General features: G+C 37.9%; 1 protein-coding gene across 1 annotated transcript; it reads left to right on the top strand.

Annotated features, from left to right (window-relative positions):
* On the top strand, positions 1 to 27,805 carry jupa (junction plakoglobin a). Its single transcript, XM_052110955.1, has 16 exons — positions 1 to 147; positions 13,430 to 13,484; positions 13,740 to 13,907; positions 14,405 to 14,658; positions 16,021 to 16,259; positions 16,431 to 16,632; positions 16,740 to 16,884; positions 20,271 to 20,374; positions 20,980 to 21,318; positions 21,875 to 22,027; positions 22,282 to 22,401; positions 22,965 to 23,115; positions 23,406 to 23,527; positions 26,120 to 26,159; positions 26,323 to 26,474; positions 26,852 to 27,805. The coding sequence occupies exons 2-15, from the start codon at positions 13,472 to 13,474 to the stop codon at positions 26,469 to 26,471; spliced, it is 2,199 nt and encodes a 732-aa protein (XP_051966915.1). The 5' UTR covers positions 1 to 147; positions 13,430 to 13,471; the 3' UTR covers positions 26,472 to 26,474; positions 26,852 to 27,805.
* The last annotated feature ends 85 nt before the right edge of the window (positions 27,806 to 27,890 follow it).

The following is a 27,890-nucleotide window of genomic DNA, read 5'->3' on the forward strand; positions in this document are numbered from 1 at the left end:
CGGAGCTCTAGACGAGACTTTGCTCTCAGCCCAGCGCATTGTTCAGCCTCATTTGAATGCAGGAGAAAGTGGTATCTGCGCAGTGGGGGAAACTAAAATTCTCTTGAATCACTGTCAGCAGCAGTGTTTGGAGACGAGTGCTTAAAGGTAAATCAAAATATATGATTTTACATTTGTATTCAATAAGGGAAAAGCTGTACTATTGTGTTGTATGCCGTCGATGCGAGTTTAAAACTGTTCTGTTCTGTTTTAATATTTAGTCCAGATCGCTGATACTCCTAAATGAGCTTTAAATTCGTATTCAGATCTCTTGGGAATATATTTTATCGTGGTGATTTGGGTTGTCGGTGTTGGTTTACCTACCTGTGCGACGTTCGCTCCCACTACCGTGTGTTACAGATGATATACAGACTTTTAACTAATTTACTCCGCAAAACAGTGACTAATTATTTGCAATTTATCACAATATTTACTTAGTGTACATGAACATTCACTTATATATAACTTAGGCGGTTGTGTAGCCTATACACAAAGGAAGAGCACATCGGGAATACAAAGAGACGGCTGATCATTTCCTTTTTCGGACACTGGCAAAAACAGCCTCCCCACATTCCCCAAATGTCAGTTTCAAATGTTGACATGAAACAGAACTAATGGCCTGAGGTCATTACAAATATAAGTAAAATACTATAAACTCAAGATATATCAGCGCTGAATTAACCATCTCACTTTTTGTTGAGGATATATTATAGCAGTGTATAGTGGGCTTGCGTTTATTGTATAGTTTTTGTTTAAAATAGCTGACACTGATGTGGACAACGACATATTTGGTTGGATAAACACCTGCATGTCGTGAGTGTTGCCACACCTTTAACACCTTGCAGCGGTCCTGTTGAGTTTCACTTACATATTTACTGTGAGTCTATAGGCTACAGTGAGTGTGGAATGTATGAATTTAAGTATGTTAATTTAACATTGTGTATGTTTAGTCTTAACATTTTTAGCCGGGGCCTAATGTTGTGTATGTGAGTCTGGGTGGGGTTGTTGCATGTTTTATTTACTGTACTTCGCAACTGAGAACCAGGGACGGATTTTGACTTAGCAAAGACCCCAGGGCCAGTTATCTCCTAGGGCCCCCCTCCAAAAGTTTTTGACCTTGGGGGAGTGTTTCGTTTTCATTCTTGATGGGGTTTCGAGCGGGAGGATTGCCAATCTAGATTACGCCAATTTAAAGCCCATTTCTCACAATTCAATAGTTGTTCAGTGGTTTCTATATGTTTCAAAGAAATCGTTTAATTAATCTGCCTCCAAGGAAATAACGTTCCTTATGATACACCCTTTCCTGTATGTCTGGTTAGCAAGGAAGCCAAAAGACTTGACCTCTGTCAGTGATTTTAAAGAAGCAACTAAATTCTGCAAACATTAATAACACGGATTTAGCCAGCATTACCAAGTCTTAACAGTTTTGGCTGGATGTACTCAAAAGAGAGATTTTTAGATGGCATCAGCATGACCTACTGGCACATAGAGTTTGGCACAGATAATTGTAAGAGATGGAAATGTTCTCTTCCTCGCTTACACAATATAATATGGGTAGCCAAAGTGCCACGTGACAGTCTATTTTTACAGTATATTTAAATGGGTCAGTTACAGTAGATATTAACACAGACGGTATGTGGCATTTGCTCTTTGAGGGAGTTCCTGAGTTGTGCACATTGTGATTAGTAGTGCAGTCAGTGGCGGCTGGTTCCTTTACCGACTGTCTGGTGTGGTTTTAGGCTGAGATTTACTGCATGTGGGCTCACACATAGCCATTAATCCCCCTGCAGGCACAAATCCCTGATATTGTCCTACATTAGGACAGCAAGGGGTAGCGTGATCCCACTTCATAAATACACTTTCTGAGGGGGCAAAGGAGATTACCCATCAGCACCATTTGCTCAGAATATCTGTCAATTATGCTGTTTTATTTTTAACTTTTTCAAATCAATTAGATTCTTTCTCTTTTTGAGATGACAGTGTCCCAGCAAATGATGGTCCCAGCACTAACTTTAATCTGCTCTTTCCATATATTCAAACCATATGTCCTCAATGAATATGGCATAAGATCCATAGCTGTGTATGAAATCTACAGTGAGTGCCCAGATGGCTCTGAAAATGATAAAATTATATGGTAGCTTCATAATCTGTGTTGGGTCAAGCCAATTGCTTCACTCTTCTACAGAACATTTCATAAACCCGAAACATATCTTCCTGTAAAACCCTTCCTGAACCAATTAATATTTAAAGGCTACTTTGCAATGCCCAAACAAGCGCCACCAAACACCAAATTCCAACTGTTGTTGGGTTTTATTAGATCAGTGTGTTTGACCATGACATTTATGTTTCCTAACACTCTAAATCCAATAGTCAACTTTAGAATGATTACAATGTTAGAACCACTGATTATTAACTGCATAGACATAACTTAGAACTGTTGGCCTTTAGATTCATACTTAATTAAATTTACCTCTCTAGGATCTTATTCCACACTGCTTTCTTTTCCAACCTAATCTTGTCAGGCTTACGTAGTCAGTGCTTCCGACATTTGGCCAGCTCTTCTCTCATTAAATATTAACTGAGTCCTCCTCAGATGTCAATAAACAGCTCCAACACCAGCACAGTCCCACTGAATTAAAACTGAAGAGTCACAAAGGAAAACAGAATGTCCCCTATGCAGACTCACTGTTTTTGTTTCCTCAAAATCCACTCTTAATATAAAGCCAACCTCAAGACCTCGTCCTGAGAGTCAAAGTGAGAAAATATGTTTGACACTGCCATTAACATGTATAATTGAATGAATACACTTCTGTGGACTAGTGGCTCCATAAAGGGAATATTTCTTGTTGCAAACCCCAAGTATTACTTTAGTTTAAACTGTGAAACTGTTGATGTGCATGTGTAAATGAGCTTAAAGGGTAGACCTACCTACGACAGATTTCCTACTTGAATTTCAGTATTGGATTTGCTTGATTCGATAAGTTTAACAAACCATGTGGGTGAAGTTTTGGGTGTAATATCAAAATGAGGGATAAGTGTTGTTAGGTTATATATCAGTACCGCTGTACTGAACTACTTTGAGACACAGCAATGGGAGCAGCTTCACACAACATGAGTCAAAAGTTGTGGGAGGGTTTGGGCATGTATCATCAACACAGGCCATCTCTGATCCTTAATTCAGCTGTACCGGGAGGTGTAGAGTAAACAGGGAGAGGTAGAGAAAGGGGCTATTCATGGAAGTGAATCATAATTGTAAAGAGGCCTCCTTTTATTTCTTCTCGGTAACAAAAAAACATTCCCTTAGTCATTTGTAATATAGTTGTTCTCTGTTAGCCCCTGTAAGGTATTAAAATAAATACTACTGCTAGCTTCAAGTCCAAAAGCAAATGTTTGTTCTACAGATCTCTGTAGATAGCATTGTAATTCGTAGAGGATTTGTTTGCTGTTAAACCCTGTGAGGTTTTTAAAGTAACCACTATGAAAGCTACTAATGGTTTTTTATGGCCAAAACTAAATGCATGCTTACTAGATCTCTGTAGATATCAGCAGATATTACTGTACCAGTGAGTCACTAGACTGATCTCATTGTGAAATCGGAAACCGTAGATTGACTGTTCTTTATCTAAAAATCGGTCTGTGCTTTCTGAAATTCGGAACACTGCCCTCAGTGGCCAGAGTGGTAACTGTCCTTGGGCGTATGTGTACATGTGAGCTCCATTTTCCAGATTCCATTGTCCAGGGATGGGCACCAAAAGAGTTGTGATGCGATTTGTTTTCAGCTGTATAGGCTGTAATGCATTGAAGAGGAAGGCATATTTTAAAATCTGTACCCCCTACCCACACACATAACCAAAACCTAACCATCAGTAGAGTAAAAATGCAATGCTAGAGGGTAAAATGCAACCTCCTAATCACATTCATCACAGATTATGTGAACGAGATTACTTCTTGGTTTTAACGTGGAATTTGAACCAGGGTCTCCCACATTGATTACACAACACGCTTCCATTCGCACCACAGGTGAAGTTAAACATGCTGGAGCCGATGCAGAAATGTCTGATTGGTGTTCTTGCTTGTTGGTGAGTTAGCATAATAGACCCTTTCCCCACTGCAGGTACTAAAGCCTGTTTTAGGTACTTTTCCTTGGGACTAGTATTTTTGTTGCTTTCGCACCTGAAGAACAATAGTTCCTTGAAGCCGTTTTGGGGGATATTTTTAGCTCCTACTCTGGGGTAGGTACTTTTGGGGCTTTTCGTTGAACATGCAATACACAAACACATTTAACGATTGCGCACCATCGCCGTGTCAACAACTGTGTCTCCCGTTGAAAGTGTTTAGATGTGCTCCTCCTGCGAACACGGATAGGGGAAAATGGGGTGGCGGACACAACCTGCTGAGCCCCATGGGAGTTGTGGGCACCTGGGGTTCAGCCCATGTAAGCGTTAATGCACTCCTGGTTGTTGCTACTGAATCATGCATGCAAATAAAGTAACAAGAAAAATGGTCGATACTAGATGACTTCACTACGGGGATTACTTTGGTGAGTGTGAATGCAAGAGGGGAAGAGTGTCCTCGGGTGTGACATTCCTCTTCAGAGTTCTCATCTAGAAAGTTACTAAGGGAAAAGTACCAGGACTATAAGTGGAAAAGAGCCTAATGTGATCGATCCTGGGGAACCGGAACTCTCATGTGTAATCAAGTTGGTGTCAAAACACCAAAAGGGAACGTCAGTAAGAATTTGGTAAATAGTGTGGAATATAAACAAATTAAACTATATTATCCAGTTTCTGTTTCCTTTCATGAACTATTTAAATTGCCAGATGCAGTTATACTCCAGCTCTTCATATAGCAGGAGCCCTAATGTTTCTCCTGTGAAACATTAACCTTCCTGAGTTTAACTTTCTCTAGAATAGTGTGGTATACTTCCAAATCCTTCAGATTTATGCAGTGCCAGTGAAGTTTCCCTTTGGATGTCTCGGATGATGAAATATTCAACAGCTGTCACATTGGCTCAGTTTTGCTCTACAAACTCATGTATACCTGTGATGAAGAAGCTTCCTTGAAACGACCAGGCACAGTGGACTAAACTCATGACATTTCTGTGCACAACAGACACCAAGATGTTCATGATAAATGTGTTTCCTGAAACATTGACTGAATGCTGATAAAATGTCAAACTCTGACTCTGTCTCAGAAAACGCCTCACTTACCATCAAGTGGCTCTCCTAATGACTCAGATGTGAAACAACTTACAATAATGTAAATTGTGACTGATAGTTCATTAAGGCACATGCAGGCATATAGCTGACAATGGATGGGGGATTATGGGATGGATGTTTGAAAATGTACATGATATTGGTAACGGAACTTGCCCACTGTCCTGACTTTCTCCTATCGCATATCTTGAAATCTATCACATCGAACAGGGAAAGGAGACTCAGGCATGCAGCGAGCAGACAGACAGCATTTGCCAATGCTCTGTCTCTACCTGTCTATGTTAATCAAGGCACTTACTGCAAGTGACACCCTTGACCAAATGCCTTCATTAAGCTGCAGTAAGCTTTTACAATCATATAAATGGAACGGTATGGATCATGTAATCTATTCTCTCTGTAACACAGATTCACAGATTATCTGTGTTAAAACTGGATTGTTTAAATACTTTAACTGTCCTTGAGGTCACTCAAGGTAAATGCATAAATATGCATTTATGTTGTCATCAGTCCTGACAAATCTCATCCTTTTTCTAGACTTGTTTGTCATTTAATGGTTCTCATGTTTGGGTAGAGGCTGAAACAATGCAGACTGTCCGTACATGCTGTAGATCTCAATGTGGTGTTATCTGACATCTACTGCTTCATGAGCAGTTTTCATGATGTTCCAAGATAGGCGTTATGTTGCAGTGGAGTTGTGCAACAACATTGTTGTGTGAGCTGGATTTGCATGGTTTTGCACTTATTGGCCACAAGAAACTAATCTGTTCACTGAAGCAACAATTCCAAGAAAGTGTCATCGAGCAATATTATCTGAATGTTACATTACATGTATTTTTGAGAATTTTCAAAATGGAGTATTTGTAGTTGCTAAATGGGTGCAGCAACAATATTATTGCATTAGGAGGAGGCAGTACAGGGATCAATCCTGATATTCTGCTGGGGTACATTCTATCAGTGTAAACCTTAAAGGCCTATTCACACCAAGAGTGAGACGAAAAAGCACTGTTCATGAAGAGAACAAAACGATTTGCAAACAACCAAAGAACAAAATAACTACCTAAAATGTTTGCAAATAGTCCTAAAAAGAAAATGACAGAGAAAGCAAAGATCAAAGATAACCGTAGCGCCACGCCATTCTTGGATTATGGTTCTGCATTAGTGCCACCAGGTTCTCTTGAGAATGGAGCAGTGACTCCAGATACGTGTCCCAAAATCTTATATGCCATTGAGATCTTTTCTTCAGTCGAACGGAAAAAAACGACCTTATTTTTAACCACTATGTGTAGAGGTCCATTGGAATGCACAAATCTTGTTGGCAGTATTTAGTCTGTTGTGAATAGGGCTTTAGGCCATCCAAAACTCCTTTCTAATAAGCAATTATCCAAGATTATAATCACATATTCAGGAGTGGCGGTCCAAGTTTAATAGTTTAAGAATTGGCCATTGAAAAACCCACATTGGTCGACCAATAATGGATGTGTCCTTCTAAATGTCTGTGGAGTCTACGGCCCTGCACCTATCCATTATTTTGGGACTGTTCAGCTCATGTCAGCCATGTACAGTCTAGCTTGGAGAGTGATCATGACCTACTGTGTTAGCAGTGTAATTGGATGTGCCAGTTGATGGATCTGCATGTTGAGAGGCCTCTCCTATTTTGCCTGGGGTTAAAGAAACCCGATGGCCAGAGACAGGGCAGACCACTTGCTAGCCCACACATAGTTTCCTGCGGAAGCAAGCTGATCGTCTGGGGAGCCCTCAGACACAGCAGGCTCTTAACAGTAGGGGCTCAGCTGGCCATTGTCAGGTTGCAAAATCATTACCAGTGTATGTATGAGTTTTTCTGTGTGGGAGGCTTTGGATTTCATCCTACTGAATGAAAGCTATGAGGCATAGCAGCTGTATAATCTCTGGAGACAGACTCTGAAATCATAAGGGCTGCTTTTTGCCGGCAATTCAGAAGTAAATGTGGTAATGGCTCATTATGGTGGCTGTAAAAATACAGATGAGCCACAGCCTGAATATGGTAGGCCTATATGTGAGGAATTTGTTACATTTGTTGTGGGCGTTGTTTATCATAATGGAGAGTAAAAAAATTCTGTTTTATTTTCAAAAACTCTAGAAGAGAATGAAGCATCAGGAGGTAGGAACCCTAAAATAACAACATCGGTTTGATGCTCATGTATTTTCAACCACAGAATTATCCATATTTTTCAGCTTCTATGTTGTTTGATGACAAATGGTCAAAAATCAACTCACTTTACTATGGTTTGTGTGTGTATGAATTTCAGGATCATAATAGTTACAGTTCCATTATCTTGTGTGCATCCGGCCTTACAGAGGTTGTCTCGGAGCATACGTTCACACTGGTACCACACACACACACGCACATGTTGGTGCGGCTATCCTTATGAGGACTCTCCATAGACATAATGATTTTTATACTGTACGAACTATAGATTCAGTACCCCTAACCCTACCCCTGAACCTAAACTGTCTGCATTTTTACATTTTCAAAAAAACATAGTTTTGTATGTTTTTTAAGTGATTTGAATTATGTGGACACTAGAAATGTCCTCATAAAACATTGTTATAGCATAATACCCATGTAATTACAAGTTTGTAGCCTAAAAAAGTCCTTGTAAACCACCCAAACCCGCCCCCACACACACACACACACACACACACACACACACACACACACACACACACACACACACACACACACACACACTAACTTACACTTGAGTCATATCAGTGGCACACCCTGTCTGTCCCGAGGGCTGGGTAGTGTGCCGGTGTGATTATGGTGACCGCACATGGTGTCAGTACTTAGTATTGTTCTGTGAATTAGCACCATCAGCACATCTGATTCTGACATTATATAGCCATATGGTCACGTGAGGACCTGACAGAGGAAAAGGGAGCAATTGAGATGAACAGAGGGAGATTATGTGTACGTAACATAAAAATAATACCTTTACTGTGTATAACAGTTGGGTTCCGGAGGTAAAAATCCCATTCTTTTTTCCATAGAGAAATAGATTTTTAGCAATATCATATGTGTCATTCAAGACAGAATAACCATGAGCTTCAATGTTATAAGTGAGAGTACATGCTAATATAGATGGCAACAAGTCATTGTAATTTCAAAATCATATTTAATTAGCTGGATTCTTGGTGAAGAAGTACATTGGCCTTAATCTCCACAAGAGGTCCACCAATTTGAGAAGCTGTTGTAAGCAAGGAATCAATAATGAAGACAAAAGAGCTTAGTAATGACCACCAGCTCCCCTGAATTTTTAAACAAATTATATATTTGAATATTTTGCAGTCAATTTAAAAAAACTATTGACTAAGTCTATCACTGCATTTGAATATCTATACTTCTCAGTTCAGTGTGCTGGTGACTCGTGAACTGCTGCAAACGACTCAATGTACTGTTGACGTCCCCGGATCAATGCATTATTTATTCACTAAAAAGAATCGGTTAAAAAAGAACGATTCGTTCACAAACTGGATGTTACTAGGTGGGTGTAATGGTTCACAGGATGGGCAAGGAGAGGCGGGAACTGGCTGAGCAGTCAACGTAAACTTTTAATGACACAAATGAACAAAACACACCATAAAACTGCTTTCCAGCATAACACAAAACACACAGACACAAGACTGCTGCGTTCGTCTCCCTCTCTCAAACTGGCGTCCCCTGGCTCCTCTTTCTCTTTCTTGGCTGATTGGGCTGATTCTGCACCGGGCATCCATCTCCTTGTCACAGTGGGACAGTGAGAGGCAGGACACCGTGGTCTAGTGTGGAATGTTACATTAGGATTAGAGTTTTGGGAATTCGCCATGTAATGGGTCATGTCCACAGCTCATTCTGACTCCTCGTGAGTCAAACTAATCTCAGCCTTGTTTAAGAAACATCCAAGCTGATAAACACCTCGGATCCATGGGATGGTAGGTGGAGTCCTGCAGGTGGGCGTTGGAGATGATTCTACAGGGTGTGTGACATTCGGTTGCTCAGTTTTCTTGGTGTGAAACTAAATGTACAGTAATCTAATCATCATCACAGCTGAGTGTAAAGTCCAAAGTAGAGACTGTTATTCATCTCCCCCTCATAGAGACAGTGCTTTGGAAATTGTGGTGTCATATTCAGAAATAACATGGTATATTATTTTTTTAAATAAAATGTATAATTTTCAAACTAATAGTTACAATTTTATTTTGAAATGATATGAAATGAAAGTTGTTATACAGTTGCTAGGGTGTGCTGGGTGGTTGCTTACTGACCAAGGTAAAAAGAACCCACCTCCAATCAAGTCCAATCACTTTTCAAAATTGTAACACTCCTATTTTCAATAAGACAAAAGATTTAAAAAATTGCTTATGACTGTAGAACAAACGTTCAACCAAAGTTTAATACTTTAGGTTAGGAGATTGTTCATATCCCTAACCCTAAGTATGAGGAATAGAAATTAGAGCCGAGTATCGCTAACCACCTAAGGGTAACTTAAAGGGGATCACGCCGGACATGTCTGGCGGCTGACATGGCACATTCTGAAATTAAAAACAATTATTTTCTATGAAGGTACGCGTACCACCGCCACTCTGCATCTCTCGGCAGTGCCCAACTATGACTTTGGAGACTGCTCAAAATTCTGCAGGGCCACGGAGCAAAACTTGCATAGTTTTCTGTTAAATCTTTATCAAAGGACATACATTATTTATTCTAGCTATCACTGGATGATATATTGTGTATATGTATCTTTCATATAGCTTACACAATGTGTATTTTAGTTGCAAGTATGTGTTTTTGTGGTTTAATAGCTTGAATGAAATCTATTCAAGACTATATACAGAGAAATTGCATAATAAATGTTGCCATTTCTAATCGATCAGTTGCACAGTTACACAAGTGTCATACACTAACCAACAAGCTCATTGTTGAAGAAGGACAAAAACCTGCGTAACTTTTGTGTGTATATGTTGACTAGACTCACAACTTTGGACTGCACCGCATCAACGCATCCTGTGCGCGATACCTTTGCCTTGTCCTACCAGTGACACCACACTCCTCGTCCGATGTGCGACCAATATGTACAGTAAATGTACTTATCTGGAGTGGTGATGGTGTAGTGGGCTAAAGCACATAACTGTTAATCAGAAGGTCGCTGGTTTGATCCCCACAGCCACCACCATTGTGTGCTTGAGCAAGGCAATTAAATCCAGGTTGCTCCGGGGGGATTGTCCCTGTAATAAATGCACTGTTAAGTCGCTTTGGATAAAAGTGTCTGCCAAATGCATAAATGTAAATGTAAATGTTCTCTCTCTCTCTCTCTCTCTCTATATATATATAAATCAAGTTAAATACAGAATATTATACTCTCTCTGTCTCTCTCTCTGTCTCTCTCTCTCTCTTTCTCTCTCTCTCTCTCTCTCTATATATATATATAAATTCCTGGGTATCACTAACCTCACCCTCTGATAAGATTGCGAGCTAGCACATTGCACTAAATAAGACTTACTAACTGTGATCATTTGGAACACAATCAGAATGATCATTTACCCACTCTGCGGTAATTTGTAGGGATGGTTGATCGATCCTAATGTATCATTATATATCGATCTTCACACAAAAATATTGATTCTAAAAACGTTTTTAACTAGGGATATTATTATTTGGTTACAATAATGAATTTGGGTTCATTATATGAACATGAATAATAATAAGCTGCAAAGTGAAATATAAAGGATTGGGCTATATTAGCAAATACTTGTGCAGGATGGGAACTATTTTTCCTTCCGCTCATCTTAACATCCACGCTGAAAGACACAAGTAGACAAGCGCTTGTGCCATCACAAGGCTCATTCAAACAAGAGGGATCAGTGCCTTGTAGAGGTAATGATTGAAAATCAGAGAAACAGCTTCTGTAGTAAATTCACACTAAAATAACCACATATCTTAAGGTGACATTTCTTATAAGTTTGTAATTGTTGTTAATAAATAATTAAATAAAATAGTTAACTTTGGTTTTACTTGAGTAATATTATAGTAACCAAGCAACATTCTTTTTTTTATTATTTGTGGTTAATATGATAGGATATGGTTAAGCTAAAGTTACTGTAGTGAAACCATGGTTAATTTTTGTAAATGTAAATAAAACAGAAGTCTAATAATTTTCTATTTAGGTTCACAAATGTAAAAAATAAAAAAGATGAATTATAACTAAAAATAATATTTTAAATGACCCATTTTAAACCAAGAAATGGCAAAAAAAAAAAAAAAACGTTATTGGTATCCAAAAAGAAAATAAGTGTTATCGCCCATCCCTATTAATTAGCTATGTTTTATAAGTGGTTTTGTAAACTGCAGGTGTATAAACACTGCATATTTCGAAGTGGGTGTGTAAATGCTTTCTTTACCTCACAAGACAAGGAGCTTGGGAAAACGGCCACACCCCAGTGTTCATAGATGTTTTGAGTTCACCTGCAGGGCTGACAGTGTGAGTCGCTGCTTGTTGCGTGTTTTTACATGTTTGTTGCTTGGCTACACCCAGTTAGGTATGTTCTAATGATATTGCCATGGCGAAGAGAGTTTCTACTCACAGGACCTTCATATGCAAATTGAAACAATAGCTAGTAGATTAGATCAATTAACTCTAATTTAGATTAGTAGATTAACTCTTCATAAACGGCACTACAGTTTTGTCTAGCTACATGTGAACAGACACTATACAGTATATGTCAGCATGTGACATATTTTGGCACAAAAAAACACCCACGACATTCATAAACAGACAAACATCTGCTCTGCATCGTCAAATATGTTGTTAAGAGAATAATGTTGCACAAAGAAACTCACACACACACCACGTGAACGTGTTCACACTCTCTTCGAGTGTCAACATGTAAGGCATCTAAAATATGTCTTAACTTTGTACTCATGATCTTCTGAGTTCAGTGTTTCTGTCAAGTGCGTGCAGCACATTTTCACTAAGTGGGGCAGTAAACATGTGATCTTTTTGAAACCAAAAAGCTTTATGTGTTGTGTATTTTCATTTCATTCTGTAACTTCTTTCCTGGTTTGTAAGGATTGTGGCCTGGTGTCAAATTCCTATGGGTTAGGAGATGTTTTCAACCCTCTGATTACATACCAGTCCCTTTCCTGCTGTGTAATTTGAAAACTTTGTCCTGTCAAATCCATCAAACCACTTAACTCTGCATTCAGTTGCTAAGATTTGAACTAAGATTCTATACAGAATTTAGCCATTGCATTTTTGTGCAAAAGTTTTGCTAGTGCTTATTGGCATGCTAATAAATCAATCAGGTTCTTCTTATTTCCTGAGGCCAATCCCTGTTCAGTCCCACCTCATTTAGGAATAAAACCAGAACAGAGCAGCTGTCATGAGTGCATGGATGCTCAGGCTGGTTATTAATCTCTTATTGGCAATAAAGAAATAAACTTGAATATTTTGATAAGATATAATATGTGCTTATCTGTCTTCTTTGAAATATTTTTTTTTCTCGTCCTCTAGAGTTCAAAGATTGTGGTAAGGCACACTCTGAATATGTTATTTGTGTGTGTGAGAGAGAGAGAGAGAGAGAGAGAGAGAGAGAGAATTGAAGATGTAAGATACCTGGAGGAGTGTAGGAGAGAAATAATTGATAACTGCATTTTTCAGGGTTCTAATAAAACGTTACGATAAGCAAGTCCATCTTGTCTGTTCCCTGCTTAGTTTCAGAATGAGGTTTTATTGTAGCCAGTGTTCATTTATTTTGTCTTATGAATGGATGTTTAGAGACAATACAAGTCCAGTATTGAGCTTTGGCATGAAATGGATATTTCAGGAGTTTGTTTGGCATGTATAGGTGCGCGCATGTTAAAACACGCAGAGCCGGTTTTGTGATGGTGTTGTGGTTGCAGTCGACCATTCAGCTCACACGCCTTGTTTGAGGAGTCAAGGGTCAGAAACTAGCACTGGTATTCCAAACCCCCCTTCCCTCCCTTTTTTCAGTGCTCCTGTGATCCTCTGTACAGTTTCGCTCGCTCATGTTTGTTTGAACTTTTGCCACACTGATCAAGAACAGATTTTTGAACATAGCAGGACTTAGTCAGATTTTTAATAGGCTTCATTTTTGTATTCGAGTAATCCATGCATGTCTTTATTTTTTTACAGGTTTTAATTTTGGACCATTTGGTTTGAGCCTAGGAGGCCAAAATGGAAATGCACAGTAAGTAAACAGAATTATATTTAAATGAATAAATAATAATAGTAATAATAACAAACCAAACCAATAAAACATTTCCCATCATTGTAGTAGTTTTTAATACAGTACATTTCTTTCTTTTTGTTGATTTGTTTTTTTTTAAATCAACAAATACAGTAAATACAGTAAATTGTATTAGTGTTTATAATATTTTATATTATAAAAAATGAACTTGGAAGTGATAGATCAGGAATTCAAGCTAATGTTTGTGTGTATCAGTGACAGAGCCCGCTGGTTCGGTGAAGGTCTCGGAGTGGCAACAGTCGTATTATGGGACAGATTCAGGCATCCAATCAGGAGCCACTACAGTTCGCTCAGACGATGGTGGAACAGAGTACAGCACCAATAAATTCACTTACACCAGCACGTTCGCAGAGAAACCTGCAGGTGAGCTAAACCATTCATGGAAGATTAATTAATTATGCCGCGTATTTCGTTTGTTAGTTTACCAGTTGTGCCTGAACTAGCTTTGATCCTGACAAGAAACACAATATATTGTTATATATATTTTCTGATGTCTGACACATTCAGTGATTGATCTACATGTACAAGTTATATCACTATCATTAGATTAGTGCAGTATGTTTTATACAAGCAGCCCCACATGGAATGTGTGCCCGTAGCACAGAATTGGAATGCCTGTATTCAAAGTTTTTCACATCCCCTGTCTGTTGCATATTTGTTTATTAAATGTTTTGGCTAATTTGATTATGCTGACAGCTACCAATAAGAGTATAGTAATCTCAGCTCCATTTAACACATTTTACTATGTTTAAATTAATTCCACATACTTTCCCCCAAAATCAACACAGAAAAGAATCTTGGTACTCTGTATGTTAGTATTATAAATGTTTTAGTTAGTAATATTTCTCTTTCTCCTGTAGAAGTGGAGTCTCAGTACGCAATGACCCGTGCCCAGCGTGTGAGGGCTGCCATGTTTCCGGAGACAGTGATGGAGGGTTCAGCCATCCTGTCCACACAGATCGATCCGTCCCAGCAGACAAATGTACAGAAGCTGGCTGAACCCTCTCAGCAGCTCAAATCCGCCATCATTCACCTCATCAACTACCAGGACGATGCCGAGCTTGCCACTCGTGCCATTCCAGAGCTCACCAAACTCCTTAACGACGATGATCAGGTGCCTGACTGCTCATTTTCAACATCTGATGATATCATAGGCTTTAACAGCACACTTTAACCTTTTTTGATGCCTGATACTGCCTGATACTGCTGAAAAGCCATCTTAAACCAGCCTAAGATTATTTAAGATGTTCTCCCAGTCTGGCCAAGCTTGCACTCAACTGGTTTAGCTGGTTAACCGGTTGGTCTCCCAGCCTAACCAGCTGAAATTGTCCAAGTACCCCTCTGAAACCAGCCAACAGGCCAGATTGATCAGACAAGGAGCATCATCTTGGCCAGCAAAACCAAAAAACCAGCTTAGGCTGGCTTAATCAGTTTTGGTTTTTTTTTGTTTTTTTAGCAGGTCATGCAGGATTTCACAAATCTGTTTAAAGTTAATATTAATTTATTATGCTTTTGATTATTAAGCAGTGTTTCAGTAGAAATGTAGAAGTAGAAACTATAAAAATTATACCTCAGTTTTTTTATGTTTTTTTCTGAATCTTAAAGGGATAGTTCACCCAATTCTTTCAATATTTACTCACCCTCATTACTTTCATTATTCTACTGAACACAAATTGAGATTTTTAGAAGAATATCTCAGTTCTGTTTTTCTCACAATGCAAGTGAATGGGTACCAACATTTTGAAGCTCCAAAAAGCATATAAAGGCAGCATAAAAGTATTCCATACGACTCAAGTTGTTAAACCCATATCATCAGAAGTAATGTTATAGGCGTGAGTGAGAAACAGATAAATGTTTAAGTTCTATTTACCATCAATTTTCACTTTCACATTCTTGTTTTGTTTTTGGTGATTAACATTATTTGTGCATATCACCTCCTACTGGGCAGAGAGGAGAATTTATATTAAATAAGGACTTCAATATTCATCTGTTTCTCACCCACACCAATTATATCACTTCTGAAGATATAGATTTAAGCACTGTAGTCTTATGGATTACTTGTATGCTGTCTTTATATGCTTTTTGGAGCTTCAAAATGTTGTTACCCATTCACTTGCGTTGTGATGAAAGACGGAGCTGCGATATTCTTCAAGTCTTCGTTTGTGTTCGGCAGAAGTAAAAGTCATACACATCTGCAATGGCATGAGGGTGAGTAAATTATGAGAGAATTTTCATTTTTGGGTGAACAATCCCTTTAAGAGGACACACATGCTTCAGACACAGTGAGCTGTGGCACGTGCGGCTTATGCAGAGACGTATGTTTAAATCCAGCTTCCGATCTCGTTCTGCCCTTATCTCCCCTTCCATTTCCTGTAATCGCTTTGCTGTTGCTATCAATAAAATAGGAACATAACCAAAATTTTAGTATTAAAATTAAGACTTCTCCTGACCTTTAACCCTCTCCTCTTGACCTCAGGTTATAGTGAATAAGGCCGCTATGATCGTGAACCAGCTGACCCGTAAGGAGGCGTCACGGCGGGCTCTGATGCAGTCCCCGCAGATGGTTGCAGCAGTGGTAAGAGCCATGCAGAACACATCAGACATGGAGACGACCCGTGCCACTGCCAGCATCCTGCACAACCTCTCACACCATCGCGAGGGACTGCTAGCCATCTTCAAATCAGGGGGCATTCCAGCTCTTGTGCGCATGCTGAGGTATGAGAGAGACAAAGTGCAGAGGTTCTTATAATAATAAATTAAAAATAAAAACTTCATCTATGAAGGCTCCATATATTGTTTGTGTTTGGCACCTTAAACCAAGATAAAATAATGTATTAATTTACTAGGTTTAATCCATGCCCATGCAACTTCTCATCTCTTTTTCAGCTCTCCAATGGATTCAGTTCTTTTCTATGCCATCACCACCCTGCATAACCTGCTCCTGCACCAGGAGGGAGCCAAGATGGCAGTGCGTCTTGCTGACGGGCTTCAGAGGATGGTACCCCTGCTGAAGAAGAGCAATCCCAAGTTCCTGGCAATCACCACAGACTGCCTACAGCTACTTTCCTATGGCAACCAGGAGAGCAAGGTGATTATATTATGCCTGTGTTTATCATGTATGGCGATTTTGTTTCATAGTACACTTTTTTATGGTGTGTTATTGCACATGTTAACATCAATCTAACTGTCTCTCAGCTGATAATCTTGGCCAATGGGGGTCCTGAGGGCCTTGTTAGCATCATGAGGACCTACAACTACGAGAAGCTTCTGTGGACCACCAGTCGTGTTCTCAAAGTGCTCTCTGTCTGTCCTAGTAACAAGCCTGCTATTGTAGATGCTGGTAAGCCACACAGAGGGTCAGAATGAGAAAATGGAAAATGATCATGTTTCACAACTAATAATATAAGACATCAAGGAACATATTAAAATAATGAAAAAGGCATGTCATGACCCCTTTAAAATGTTAAGTAAACTGTGTTTAATTGTATGTGCTTACTAGGCTCATTTTGATGTGTCATTCGTGAATTATATTTCACATCATGCCTGTGGTGTGTGGTGGACTTTTGAAATGAGGAGGCAGAGTACCATCTCAGCACCTTTATTTACAAGTCCAATATAAATTCCTATTTCAGTTACAGTTGACATTTAAATAGCTTTCTGGTTAAGCCCATACAAATAATTTAATATAATATGAAAACGTAGGCCTGCATAAAAATATATGATATAAAAAGCCACATATTTTGCTCTAAATGCAACAACATAAAAACTAAATACTAAAAATGGCTGTTGTTCTATAAGGAACATATACAGTATTTTCCTATCAGTTTATAATCATCACATTTGTATAGGCTTTGTGTGTATATATATATATATATATATGCCCCCAAAAATATTATGTATGTTAATTGTATATATAAGATTTCTGTATGGAAAGACATACAGTTGGAGTCAAGATTTTACATACACTTGTAAAATCATACACATAAGTCATTAAAACTCATTTTTTTAACCACTCCACAGATTTCATATTAGCAAACTATAGTTTTGGCAAGTCGTTTAGGACATCTACTTTGTGCATGACGTGAGTAATTTGTCCAACAATTGTTTTTAGACAGAGAGTTTCACATTTAATTGACTATATCACAATTCCAGTGGGTCAGAAGTTTACATAAACTAACCAAATTTTGGCTTTAAGCAACTTGGAAAATTCCAGAAAATGTCAAGCCTATAGACAATTAGCCAATTAGCTTCTGATAGGAGGTGTACTGAAGTGGAAGCATACCTATGGATGTATTTTAAGGCCTACCTTCAAACTCCGTGCCTTTTTGCTTGACATCATGGGAAAATCAAAACAAATCATCCAAGACTGTACAAAAAATTGTGGACCTCCACAAGTCTGGTTTATCCTTGGGAGAAATTTCTAAATGCCTGAAAGTACCATGTTAATCTATACAAACAATAGTATGCAAGTATAAACACCACGGGACCACACAGCCATCATTCCGCTCAGGAAGGAGACGCATTCTGTTTTCTAGATATGAATTTAGTTTGGTGGGAAAAATGCAAATCAATCACAGAGCAACAGCAATGGAAACAGGTAGACAAGTATCTAAATCCACAGTAAATGTAGTCCAATACTGACATAACCTGAAAGGCTGCTCACCAAGGAAGAAGCCACTGCTCCAAAACCATCATAAAAAAGTCAGATGACAGTTTGCAAGTCCACATGGGGACAAAGATCTTACTTTTTGGAGAAATGTCTACTGGTCTGATGAAACAAAAATTTTACTGTTTGGCCATAATGACCATCGTTATTTTTGGAGGAAAAAATGTGAGGCTCGCAAGCTGAAGAATACCATCCCAATCATGAAGCATGGGCGTGGCAGCATCATGTTGTGGGGGTGTTTGCTGCAGGAGTGACTGGTGTACTTCACAAAATAGATGGCATCACAAGGAAAGAAAATTATGTGGGTATATTGAAGCAAAATCTCAAGACATCAGCCAGAAATTTAAAGCTCGGCCGTAAATGGGTCTTCCAAATGGACAATGACCCCAAGCATACCTCCAAAGTTGTGGCAAAATAGCTTAAGGACAACAAAGTCAAATTATTGGAGTGGCCATCACAAAGCCCTGATCTCAATATGATAGCAAATTTGTGGCCAGATCTGAAAAATCATGTGCAAGCAAAGAGACCTACAAACCTAACTCAGTTACACCAGTTCTGTCTGGAGGAATGGGACAAAATTCCAGCAACTTATTGTGAGAAGTTTGTGGAAGGCTACCCAAAATATTCGACCCAAGTTAAACAATTTAAAGGCAATGCTACCAAATACTAAGAAAGTGTATGTAAACTTCTGACCCACTGGGAATGTGATGAATAAAATAAAGACTGAAGGCTTAACAGCTTTCTAAAGGCTTTCTCTCTACAATTATTCAGACATTTCACATTCTTAAAATAAAGTACTGATCCAAACTGACCAAAGACAGGGAATATTTTCTACACTTAAATGCCAGGAATTGTGAAAAACTGAGATTAAATGTATTTGGCTAAGGTGTATGTAAACTTCAACTGTATCAAATACCTTTTTAACTTACACAGTAAATAAGCATTAAATACTTATTTTTGTAAGTTGGTATTAACACTATTTATTAAATCATGTCAAATCAAAGACTCATCAAGTGTATACATTGTTTTATAATGATTATATTTTCATTGTCTCAAAAACAATACCTACAACAATACAGCAACAAGCATATTTCATGAATATTTTATGTGTTGGCCTATTATTTGTATAGTCATCTTATTTTTGGATCATCCGTCATCTACACCTTGGTAAACATCACAGGGTTCGTGATGGCACGGATCTTTACCTTTAAGAGACAGTGCTCACCAACAGCATGCCATTTCACATACCATTTCAGATTTCAAGTACATTTTTTGATTTGGATGTGACCAAAAGTGCGGTTGTCTGTGTCAGTTAGTTGTTTCTGTGCAAATAATTTGTGCTCTTCAATACGTTTGTACCATTTTGAGCAATCTGCAAAGACCTGCTGTGAGGACGAGGGCATGAGAGGAGGGCACTATCGCATTGATTGATTGACAGTGTATTGAACAAATCCACGCTAATCGGAGCCAATGTCTCCCCTTACCTAACTTTTAGCTGTATTCTACAGTTACCTCCCCTCACATTCGCAATGAGATGAAGGGAGGCTTGAGAGACACTGCCTCCCTCTGAAACATTTTCCTCAGGGTGTCGCTGTTTGACTGAGTGATTTTAGAAAGATGATTGCTATACACTTCATAATATGTTGTTTGTTTAGTTTATTTTGCTTACCCAAAGTTTTTAGGAGGCACTGCCTCCTTTGCCTACTCGGAGAAATCGTGACTGCATCACGCGTCTTGTTGAGGAAAGGTCAGAGGTGTGCTATTGCTTTTCTTAGCAATCAGACTTATGATTTTTGCCTGGCGGATAATAAAATGGGCAAAAAAATCCCATATACTTGCATTGAAGGAGGGACTTGAGCCATGTCTAGGGCCTAGATTATCATAGAGACTTGGGGGTGGGTACTTTTGACTTGCCTGGTAGCACCTAGAACATCCTAGAATCATGGCAACGAGTTTTACATGGTCAAGCACCACACACTTTTTTATTATTATTTTTTTATATAATGGTAATTGCTTTACCAATACTTAAATAACAGTAATTCACGTTTTAACTCTCTCAGGTGGAATGCAAGCTCTTGGTAAACATCTGACCGGCTCTAGTCAACGCCTAATGCAGAACTGCCTGTGGACCTTGAGAAACCTGTCAGACGCTGCAACCAAACAGGTCTATTTTTACTTTAAACACTTAACCATCTTATACAGAGACACATTTACTTAGCTATCTAAATATACCATAGTATTGTTTTCATTAGCAAATTATATATTGCTTATATATAATATATATATATATAATTTTAATATATCAATATTCTTTTTATTATTATTAAATATGTCCCAAATGGATGGTTTTGTCAGATTTATTTAACTTATTTGTCCCCAAACTATCGCAAAGTATGCGTACACACACACATTGTGTTTATCCATCATGGTTTATCCAACAACTTCTGTTGTTTGTATGCTGAGCGAATTCGATTTTCTATTGCCTAAACCTACACCTACCCCTAAAACTAACCCTTACACAAACCTTTTTGCATGTTTACCTTTTTATTAAGAAATGTAGGATGTTTATTGAAGCCATTTATGAAGCCATTGTCCTACATTGTGTTCCTACAGTGTTGGTGATTTTATTTTACTTCACTATCTAGACACACACTTACAGTGGATTATTTCCAATACCTCTATACAAATTGTATTAATAAATGATCAATCAATAGCCCTGCCCATACTACTTGAGCTGAACTGGATCATGCTCTCTCTTGTCCCCTGCAGGATGGAATGGAAAATCTGCTGCAAGTACTGGTCAGTCTGCTGTCCTCAGACGACATCAACATGCTAACCTGTGCCACAGGCGTCCTGTCCAACCTCACCTGCAATAACACGCGCAACAAAACCCAGGTAACCCAGAGTAACGGTGTGGAGGCTCTGATTCACGCTATCCTGAGGGCCGGTTCGAAACAGGACGTGGTTGAGCCAGCTGTTTGCGCCCTGCGGCACCTTACCAGCCGACATCCTGAGGCTGAGACTGCGCAGAACGCTATACGAATCCATTACGGCATCCCCGCTATTGTCAAATTGCTCGATCAGCCCTACTCCTGGCCAGTTGTTAAGGTAAGTGAGAAAGAAATAGAGAGAACTGACAAATGAGTTCCTTATAGATAGCAAGTGATCTGTTACTTTATTATAACCACAGAAGAAATAAATCCTTTTAGTGAACTTTTTATCCATTACAGTGACCTCGTAAGATCAAAAATCAAAATAGTAAAATATTTAGAAAATTTATGCAATTAAAAATGATAGTCTTTTTCTTTTGGGGAAGAAAAAATAATGATGTCTTATATGCAGGGGTGTAGTGGAATTTTTTGTCTAATAAAACACTCTAGAATGAGAATGTTTCCTTCCACTTATACATCTAATACTCTAACTAGCAATCGCAAGTGGCATAGTTCATGACTGTTGACATAAACTAAAGACTGTTGATTATTTTAAAAGAAAGGGCAAGCCCTTCGTCATATCCTACCCCTAACTTCCTGTTTCAGCAGGGAACATGTCACAAAAATAAGGAAAATAAATTGTGGTTATCGAATATTTATATTGGGTCTCTGGATATTAATTAATTAATTTTGTTTATTCAATGTCTTGACCCCATGTGTTCTCTTCATTACAGGCTGTTGTTGGTCTGATCCGCAACCTGGCTCTGTGTCCAGCCAATCAGGCTCCTTTGAGAGATGCTGAGGCCATTCCCAAACTGATCACCTTGCTTCTGAAATCTCACCAGGATGCACAGAAACACGGTTCATCCGCTCAGCAAACATACCAGGCATGACTTCCTTATCTGTCACTGTAACCCTGAAGCACAATGTATAAACTACAAATTAGTTACTAAATTAACTAAATATCCATGGCCGGGTCTAATGTAGGGGGGCATTTTCTTTGTGCTCCCCCTGAAACGACAGCCCTCCGGACCAATAGCAAAACACGATTAAGGGATACAAACACAAGAGATACAGAAATGTCCCATCCAGAGATAAACAGTTGCCCACCCTAAAGATCTTTTGTCTTCCTCTCTCTCAGGATGGAGTGAGGATGGAGGAGATTGTGGAAGGCTGCACTGCTGCTCTGCATATCATGGCCAGAGATCCTGTGAACAATGCCACCATTGCCAGCATGGACACTATTCCTCTGTTTGTACAGGTAATGTTTGACTTATGTTATCGGTTTATTCTGTATTTGGGTGAATCTCACCAAACCTTTCAAGAAAAAGTCTGGGTCGTATTTCACAAAAAAGAAAAACGAATAGAAAAAGAAAATATATTTTGTCTTAAGAAAAGATTTTTTTTTTTTTGGACCATTAAGTTTTTTTTTCTTCATCATAATAATTCTGCATATATTAATATATATAATATTGCCGTGGTGAATAATGTTAAGCCTCCACACATGCTATGTTTCTGCGATAACTTGCTGAACAAGCCATGTGATAAGATGCGCGGAATGACGGTCTCATATGCGGAGGCAACTCAGATTCGTACTCCACCACCCGGATTAAGGCAAGTCACTACGCCACCACGAGGACTTAAAGCGCATTGGGAATTGGTCATTTAGATTTTGAGGTGAAATGTGACCTGCAATTAATTTATTTATTTTTTGGTGAAATTCACTCTTTCCCGCTCTTAACGGAACATGTTTGAGGGTTTGCTCCTTTTTCTGTAATGCCATTATTGGTGTATATAGATGAAGTCTGTTTTCTCTCCATGCAGTTGTTGTATTCTCCATTGGATAATGTCAAGCGTGTGGCAGCTGGTGTTCTGTGTGAACTGGCTCTTGATAAACAGTCGGCTGAGATCATTGATGCAGAGGGTGCCTCTGCTCCTCTCATGGAGCTCCTTCACTCCAGCAATGAAGGAATTGGTGAGTAAGACATATAAAGAGATCAAATACAGTAAGCAAGAACAGAAGAATATGAGCTTTGTATTTGATTTTGGTTTATTTGACAATACAATTTAAATGAATCACAACTCATTGTCAAGGATAATACAATAAAGTTAAAAACGTATTTCCATTGTGGTCCTTGATTGATAGCGACTGGTTCACTGACATTGAAAGTAACATTAATAGGTGTCATGGTATTATAATGAGAGTATTGTCTCTCATTAATTAACATTAATGAGAGTGTAATATTTGTGTTTTCTGTTCGTCAGCCACCTACGCTGCTGCTGTACTCTTCCGAATTTCTGAGGATAAAAACCCTGACTATAAGAAGCGAGTGTCAGTGGAACTCACACACTCGCTTTTCAAACAAGACCCAGCTGCATGGGAGATGGTGAGTTTGCCCCCTGGGGGTGAGGACGAGCCATAACATGGTCATCTCATTTCAATGTCTTATTTATTCATAACACTGGTGAAAAGTCAAAGTGACATGGCATTCGGAACCCATTTATTTCTGTAGTGTGGTGTAATTTCAAGAGAAATGGGATACTCAACAAGTAAAAATGTAGGGTGAAACCTTTTATCTATTGATTCGATTGTGTATAGTTGGTGTTCCATACCAGAGTTTATAGTCAGTTTTATAGGACTACATCCCTCCTGAAACATCACCACTGATATATAAATAGATAGTTCTATTTATATATATATCAGTGGTTGTCAACCATCAGTTGAAACTTAAGCAGCCTTGGTGACGTCAGCCAAAAGGCAACGTCATTTTAGTACATGGAGCAAGTTACGAATAACGTTCACAGATTAATTGTTCGCAAAGACCAGAAACATGTATAAAGAAAGTAAATGGGGTCAATTTTATTAAATTTTGACTCATAACAATTAGGGCTGTCAATCGATTTAAATTTTTAATCGAATTAAATACATGGTGTCCCGATTAATTAATTAATCGCATTTAATCGCATATACAAATATTTGCTGAGAAAGCCCCTCATATAACAATAATTCAATATATAATGATGAAATAATTATACATAGTTATCTTTAAATATTTAAAAATTTTATATTATGTTATATATATATATATATATATATATATATATATATATAAAATAAAAAATATTCAGATAATTAAAATGCATCACATTCTTGTAACAGAAGTTAATAATTGATAAGACGATACAAAAAGTGGCTTTAGAATACAATGTATTGTTTACTACCATATTATTAATCATAAGTCAATCATTGGCATACAGTTCACAGCAATCCATTACACAAGTGAATTTGTCAATCAGAGATTTATTATGAGGGCTTGTTTAAGAGCTGTCAATTTACACCTGCGTCAGTTATGCTTGTGTAGCGTCTCAGGTGTGTTTCGTCATAAACATAAAATGTTTAGGTCACTGTGTCAAGTTAAATATAGTTTAATACTCAATCTTTAAACACATCTTGAGATCCCTTACTTTGCATTTGCGCTCCTTCAAGTGTTTTGAACTAGGACTGCACGATCTGGACAAAAAGTCATATTGCGATTATTTTGAAAAATATTGCGATTGTGATTTGAACTGCGATTATGATGGTAATGTTTTCCACATGTTCAACTGCAAAAAGGCTTCTGGGGTTTTCACACTTGAGCCCTCTTAAAAAGAACCAAACTGAGACCTTTCTTCAGTTCAACCACAAACATATAAATATATAAACTGTGAAACAAAGTCTTCTTCATATCCAAATGTTACCATCCTCCATGTACCTGTTTTTGTCCATTTTGTGACAGGATCTCAGCCCACTAATCATCATCATTAGTTTTTGAAACACAGTCAACTTGAATATTAGGGATGCTCCAATCAGGATTTTAACATCCGATACCGATCTCCAATTTTCTTTTCATCTCATCAATCGATGCTGACCATTTAACTTTTATCAGCAGCTCTGTCAAAACTGGTTAAATGTAAACTTTCTGCTCAATGTCACTGGTAACTACATTTCTCTGTTGGTAAAACCATAGTTGATGCCTAGTTTTTGTTGTCAAAAATAATGTTGATTGATTGAATAATTCAGTAAACGCAAAATATAAATGTTACTCTTTATTCTAGGCCTTAAAAACTAGTAGGCTTATACAAACTATTCTTTACTGTATATAAGATAGTCCTAAAGAATGAGGCTTAATTAATAAGAACTGATAACCCATTGGTGTAATTAAATTTAAAGTGAAAATATTGGTTAGTTTGTCACCATTTCATTTAATTGTTTTTATTCATTATTTTATTATATTAAATTTAGCAATGCATTATATTATAGTAACTAAATATGGGGACTTTCCATGGGGACTGTAATAAGTGCGACACACGCTCTCTCATGAGGTAATCAAATGACAGGAGAATGAAGAGAAGTTTCGGGACTCCACAGGTGTTTTTGTTAATGCTGTTTGCTCAGCAATCATTTAATAAAGATGTTTGAATTATACCCCATCATGTATTCTGCATTATTATGATACCTGTGCCTCGTGGAGAGTGAGATGCTGCTACCGCATATAATAATAAAAAACGCTTCAAGGGAGCAAACTATTTATTTATATAATTATTTAATTAAATCGCAGCCCTTTGCAATTTAATAATCGCACAAGGTCATATCGTGGTTTCGATTTTATTTCAATTAATTGTTTAGCCCTATTTTGAACGCTAGAACGTAACGCATGTTTGTTTTGTTCTGCCTACTGAAGTGTTGTTTTCTTCACTGTTTAAACTGTGCGTTGCTCATACAGCTGAAATTTCAAGTACTGCCCTCTGGAGTAAACAGGTGGTACTACAAGCTTGCATTTCTCAGGAATCTTCCATATTATACGGTTTGCAATTAATTGCATACATTTTTTATGCTTTTTTTTTTAATTAATCGCACCGAATCAATGCGTTAAATCGACAGCCTTAATAACAATATTTAAACACTAGACCTCAGGTTTTGATTGTTGTCTTTTTTTTAGGCACACAGCAATACCATGATGGAGCCACTTCCTGGTGACGGTCAGTATATCCTCTTTATTGCCCAGGTTTTGCAGCCATTAATCTATGACTGTTATTTACATCTTTAATGACTCATAGAAATACATTGGGAGATACGCGAACATAAAGTTGTGATCATCACTTTTCAGTAATATGCAACACTCATGTACCTTGTCTTTTACAGAGCTTGATGGCTATGGTCCAGGAGCATATCAAGGATATAGTGATGGCATGCATATGGAAAACATGACTCTAGATCAAGACATGCAAGATGATTATGGGCCGGGCATACCTTACGATCCCATGTCCAGAGGCTACCATGAACCCTACTAACAGGTTATTACAACTCAGATCCTCTAGATATCACTCAAATACTTAAATGTTTAAAGAAGAACTGGCTCCTTTTCTGTACTGGGGTAGTTGACGTATTTTTGGTCCATTGTCTTTTTTGATCAACATCAAGATTGTAGGTAAAAAATGTATATGAGTGTTTAAAGGAAAGTGTATACCTTTAGGTTCTGTAACTGGTCATCAAGTCTTAAAACACCCTTTTGGCTTCAGTAGTTCATTTTAAATGGTTCAAATATTTCATGTAGTCTTTTTAGGAGTCATAAAAGCTGTTTCAAATATTTGTATATTATAACATCAATTGTGCAAAATGTCAATTTACTCACTAACTTCACTAAACTGGATGTTATGTGTTCATTTCATAGCCTGATGATGAACTGAGCTTTGCTGGAAGAGGAATATGAAAGTACAGAAAAGGAAGAAACTCCTGGTTTTTCATTGCTGGGTGGCTGTGGTTTATTTTCCTGTAAACACACACTCTGACACTGCTGTAATATATGCAGTTTTTCACTGTGCTGGGAGAGGCAGAATTGAGTACAACTTTACACTGCCTGACAGCTTGCTGCATTTTACACTTTTTTTGTAGAAAATGTTATATTTTAGCTTTTCTTATGGGTGCATTAATACATTGTTGGTAAAAGGACCGGTTAACTATGCCAAAGAGATTTTATTATCATATTTTATAATGATAATCATGTTGCTTTTTTATAGTTTTACAAATTTGAAAAATGCTATCAATGATTCACTCACAATAACTGACACACGGTCAGCTTTCTATCTTTGTTCACAATGGCATTAGTCAGACAAGTTTGATCAGAGCTGATCTGTAATCAGCTTTAATGTATGAAACGTCTTGTCATGTTGATTTCCTACTTAAACAGACTTCACTAGGATGATACCTTTGATCTCTGAAGAACAAACACAAAAGCTTTGGCAATAACAAATATTGCTTATGCATCACCATATCTCTTCTTTTACATACAGAGACTTTATTAGAAGAGTTTTTAATGTGTGAGGATTTTTTTTCTCACTATTTTCTTGTTTTGCTGAAATGTTCTTAATGTATATACAAGGAAATACTGATTTTATTTGTCCTGCAAGTGTATGGAGTGTTTGTATTAACTTCAGGAATAAATGCTGTGCTGATTAAAAAGGAATTAACGTTTAACAACAAATAAACCTTGTCACAAAAAAAACCTAGCTTTAGATTTGTTAATATTTAATCAGAGGAATCAAACTGAACAGACAATGGGGTTACTTTCTTTGTAGCATTCTTACTTCCCTTGTCCAAAATATACAAATAAAATCATGTTATATAATGCTCTGTGATGTAACTTATTGCTATTGAAAGATGCGACAGCAACAACCATACTGAACCTGGCAGCAAACCAGTGTTCTTTCTCA

This window comes from Xyrauchen texanus, chromosome 39 (genome assembly GCF_025860055.1).
Source record: "Xyrauchen texanus isolate HMW12.3.18 chromosome 39, RBS_HiC_50CHRs, whole genome shotgun sequence".
Taxonomy (NCBI): domain Eukaryota; kingdom Metazoa; phylum Chordata; class Actinopteri; order Cypriniformes; family Catostomidae; genus Xyrauchen; species Xyrauchen texanus.

Excerpts from the sequence above, each read along its gene's own strand:
- jupa (XM_052110955.1), top strand. Across the intron at positions 22,028-22,281 it reads CCGCTCAGCAAACATACCAG|GATGGAGTGAGGATGGAGGA; the intron begins GCATGACTTCCT and ends CCTCTCTCTCAG. Across the intron at positions 23,528-26,119 it reads ACCCAGCTGCATGGGAGATG|GCACACAGCAATACCATGAT; the intron begins GTGAGTTTGCCC and ends TCTTTTTTTTAG.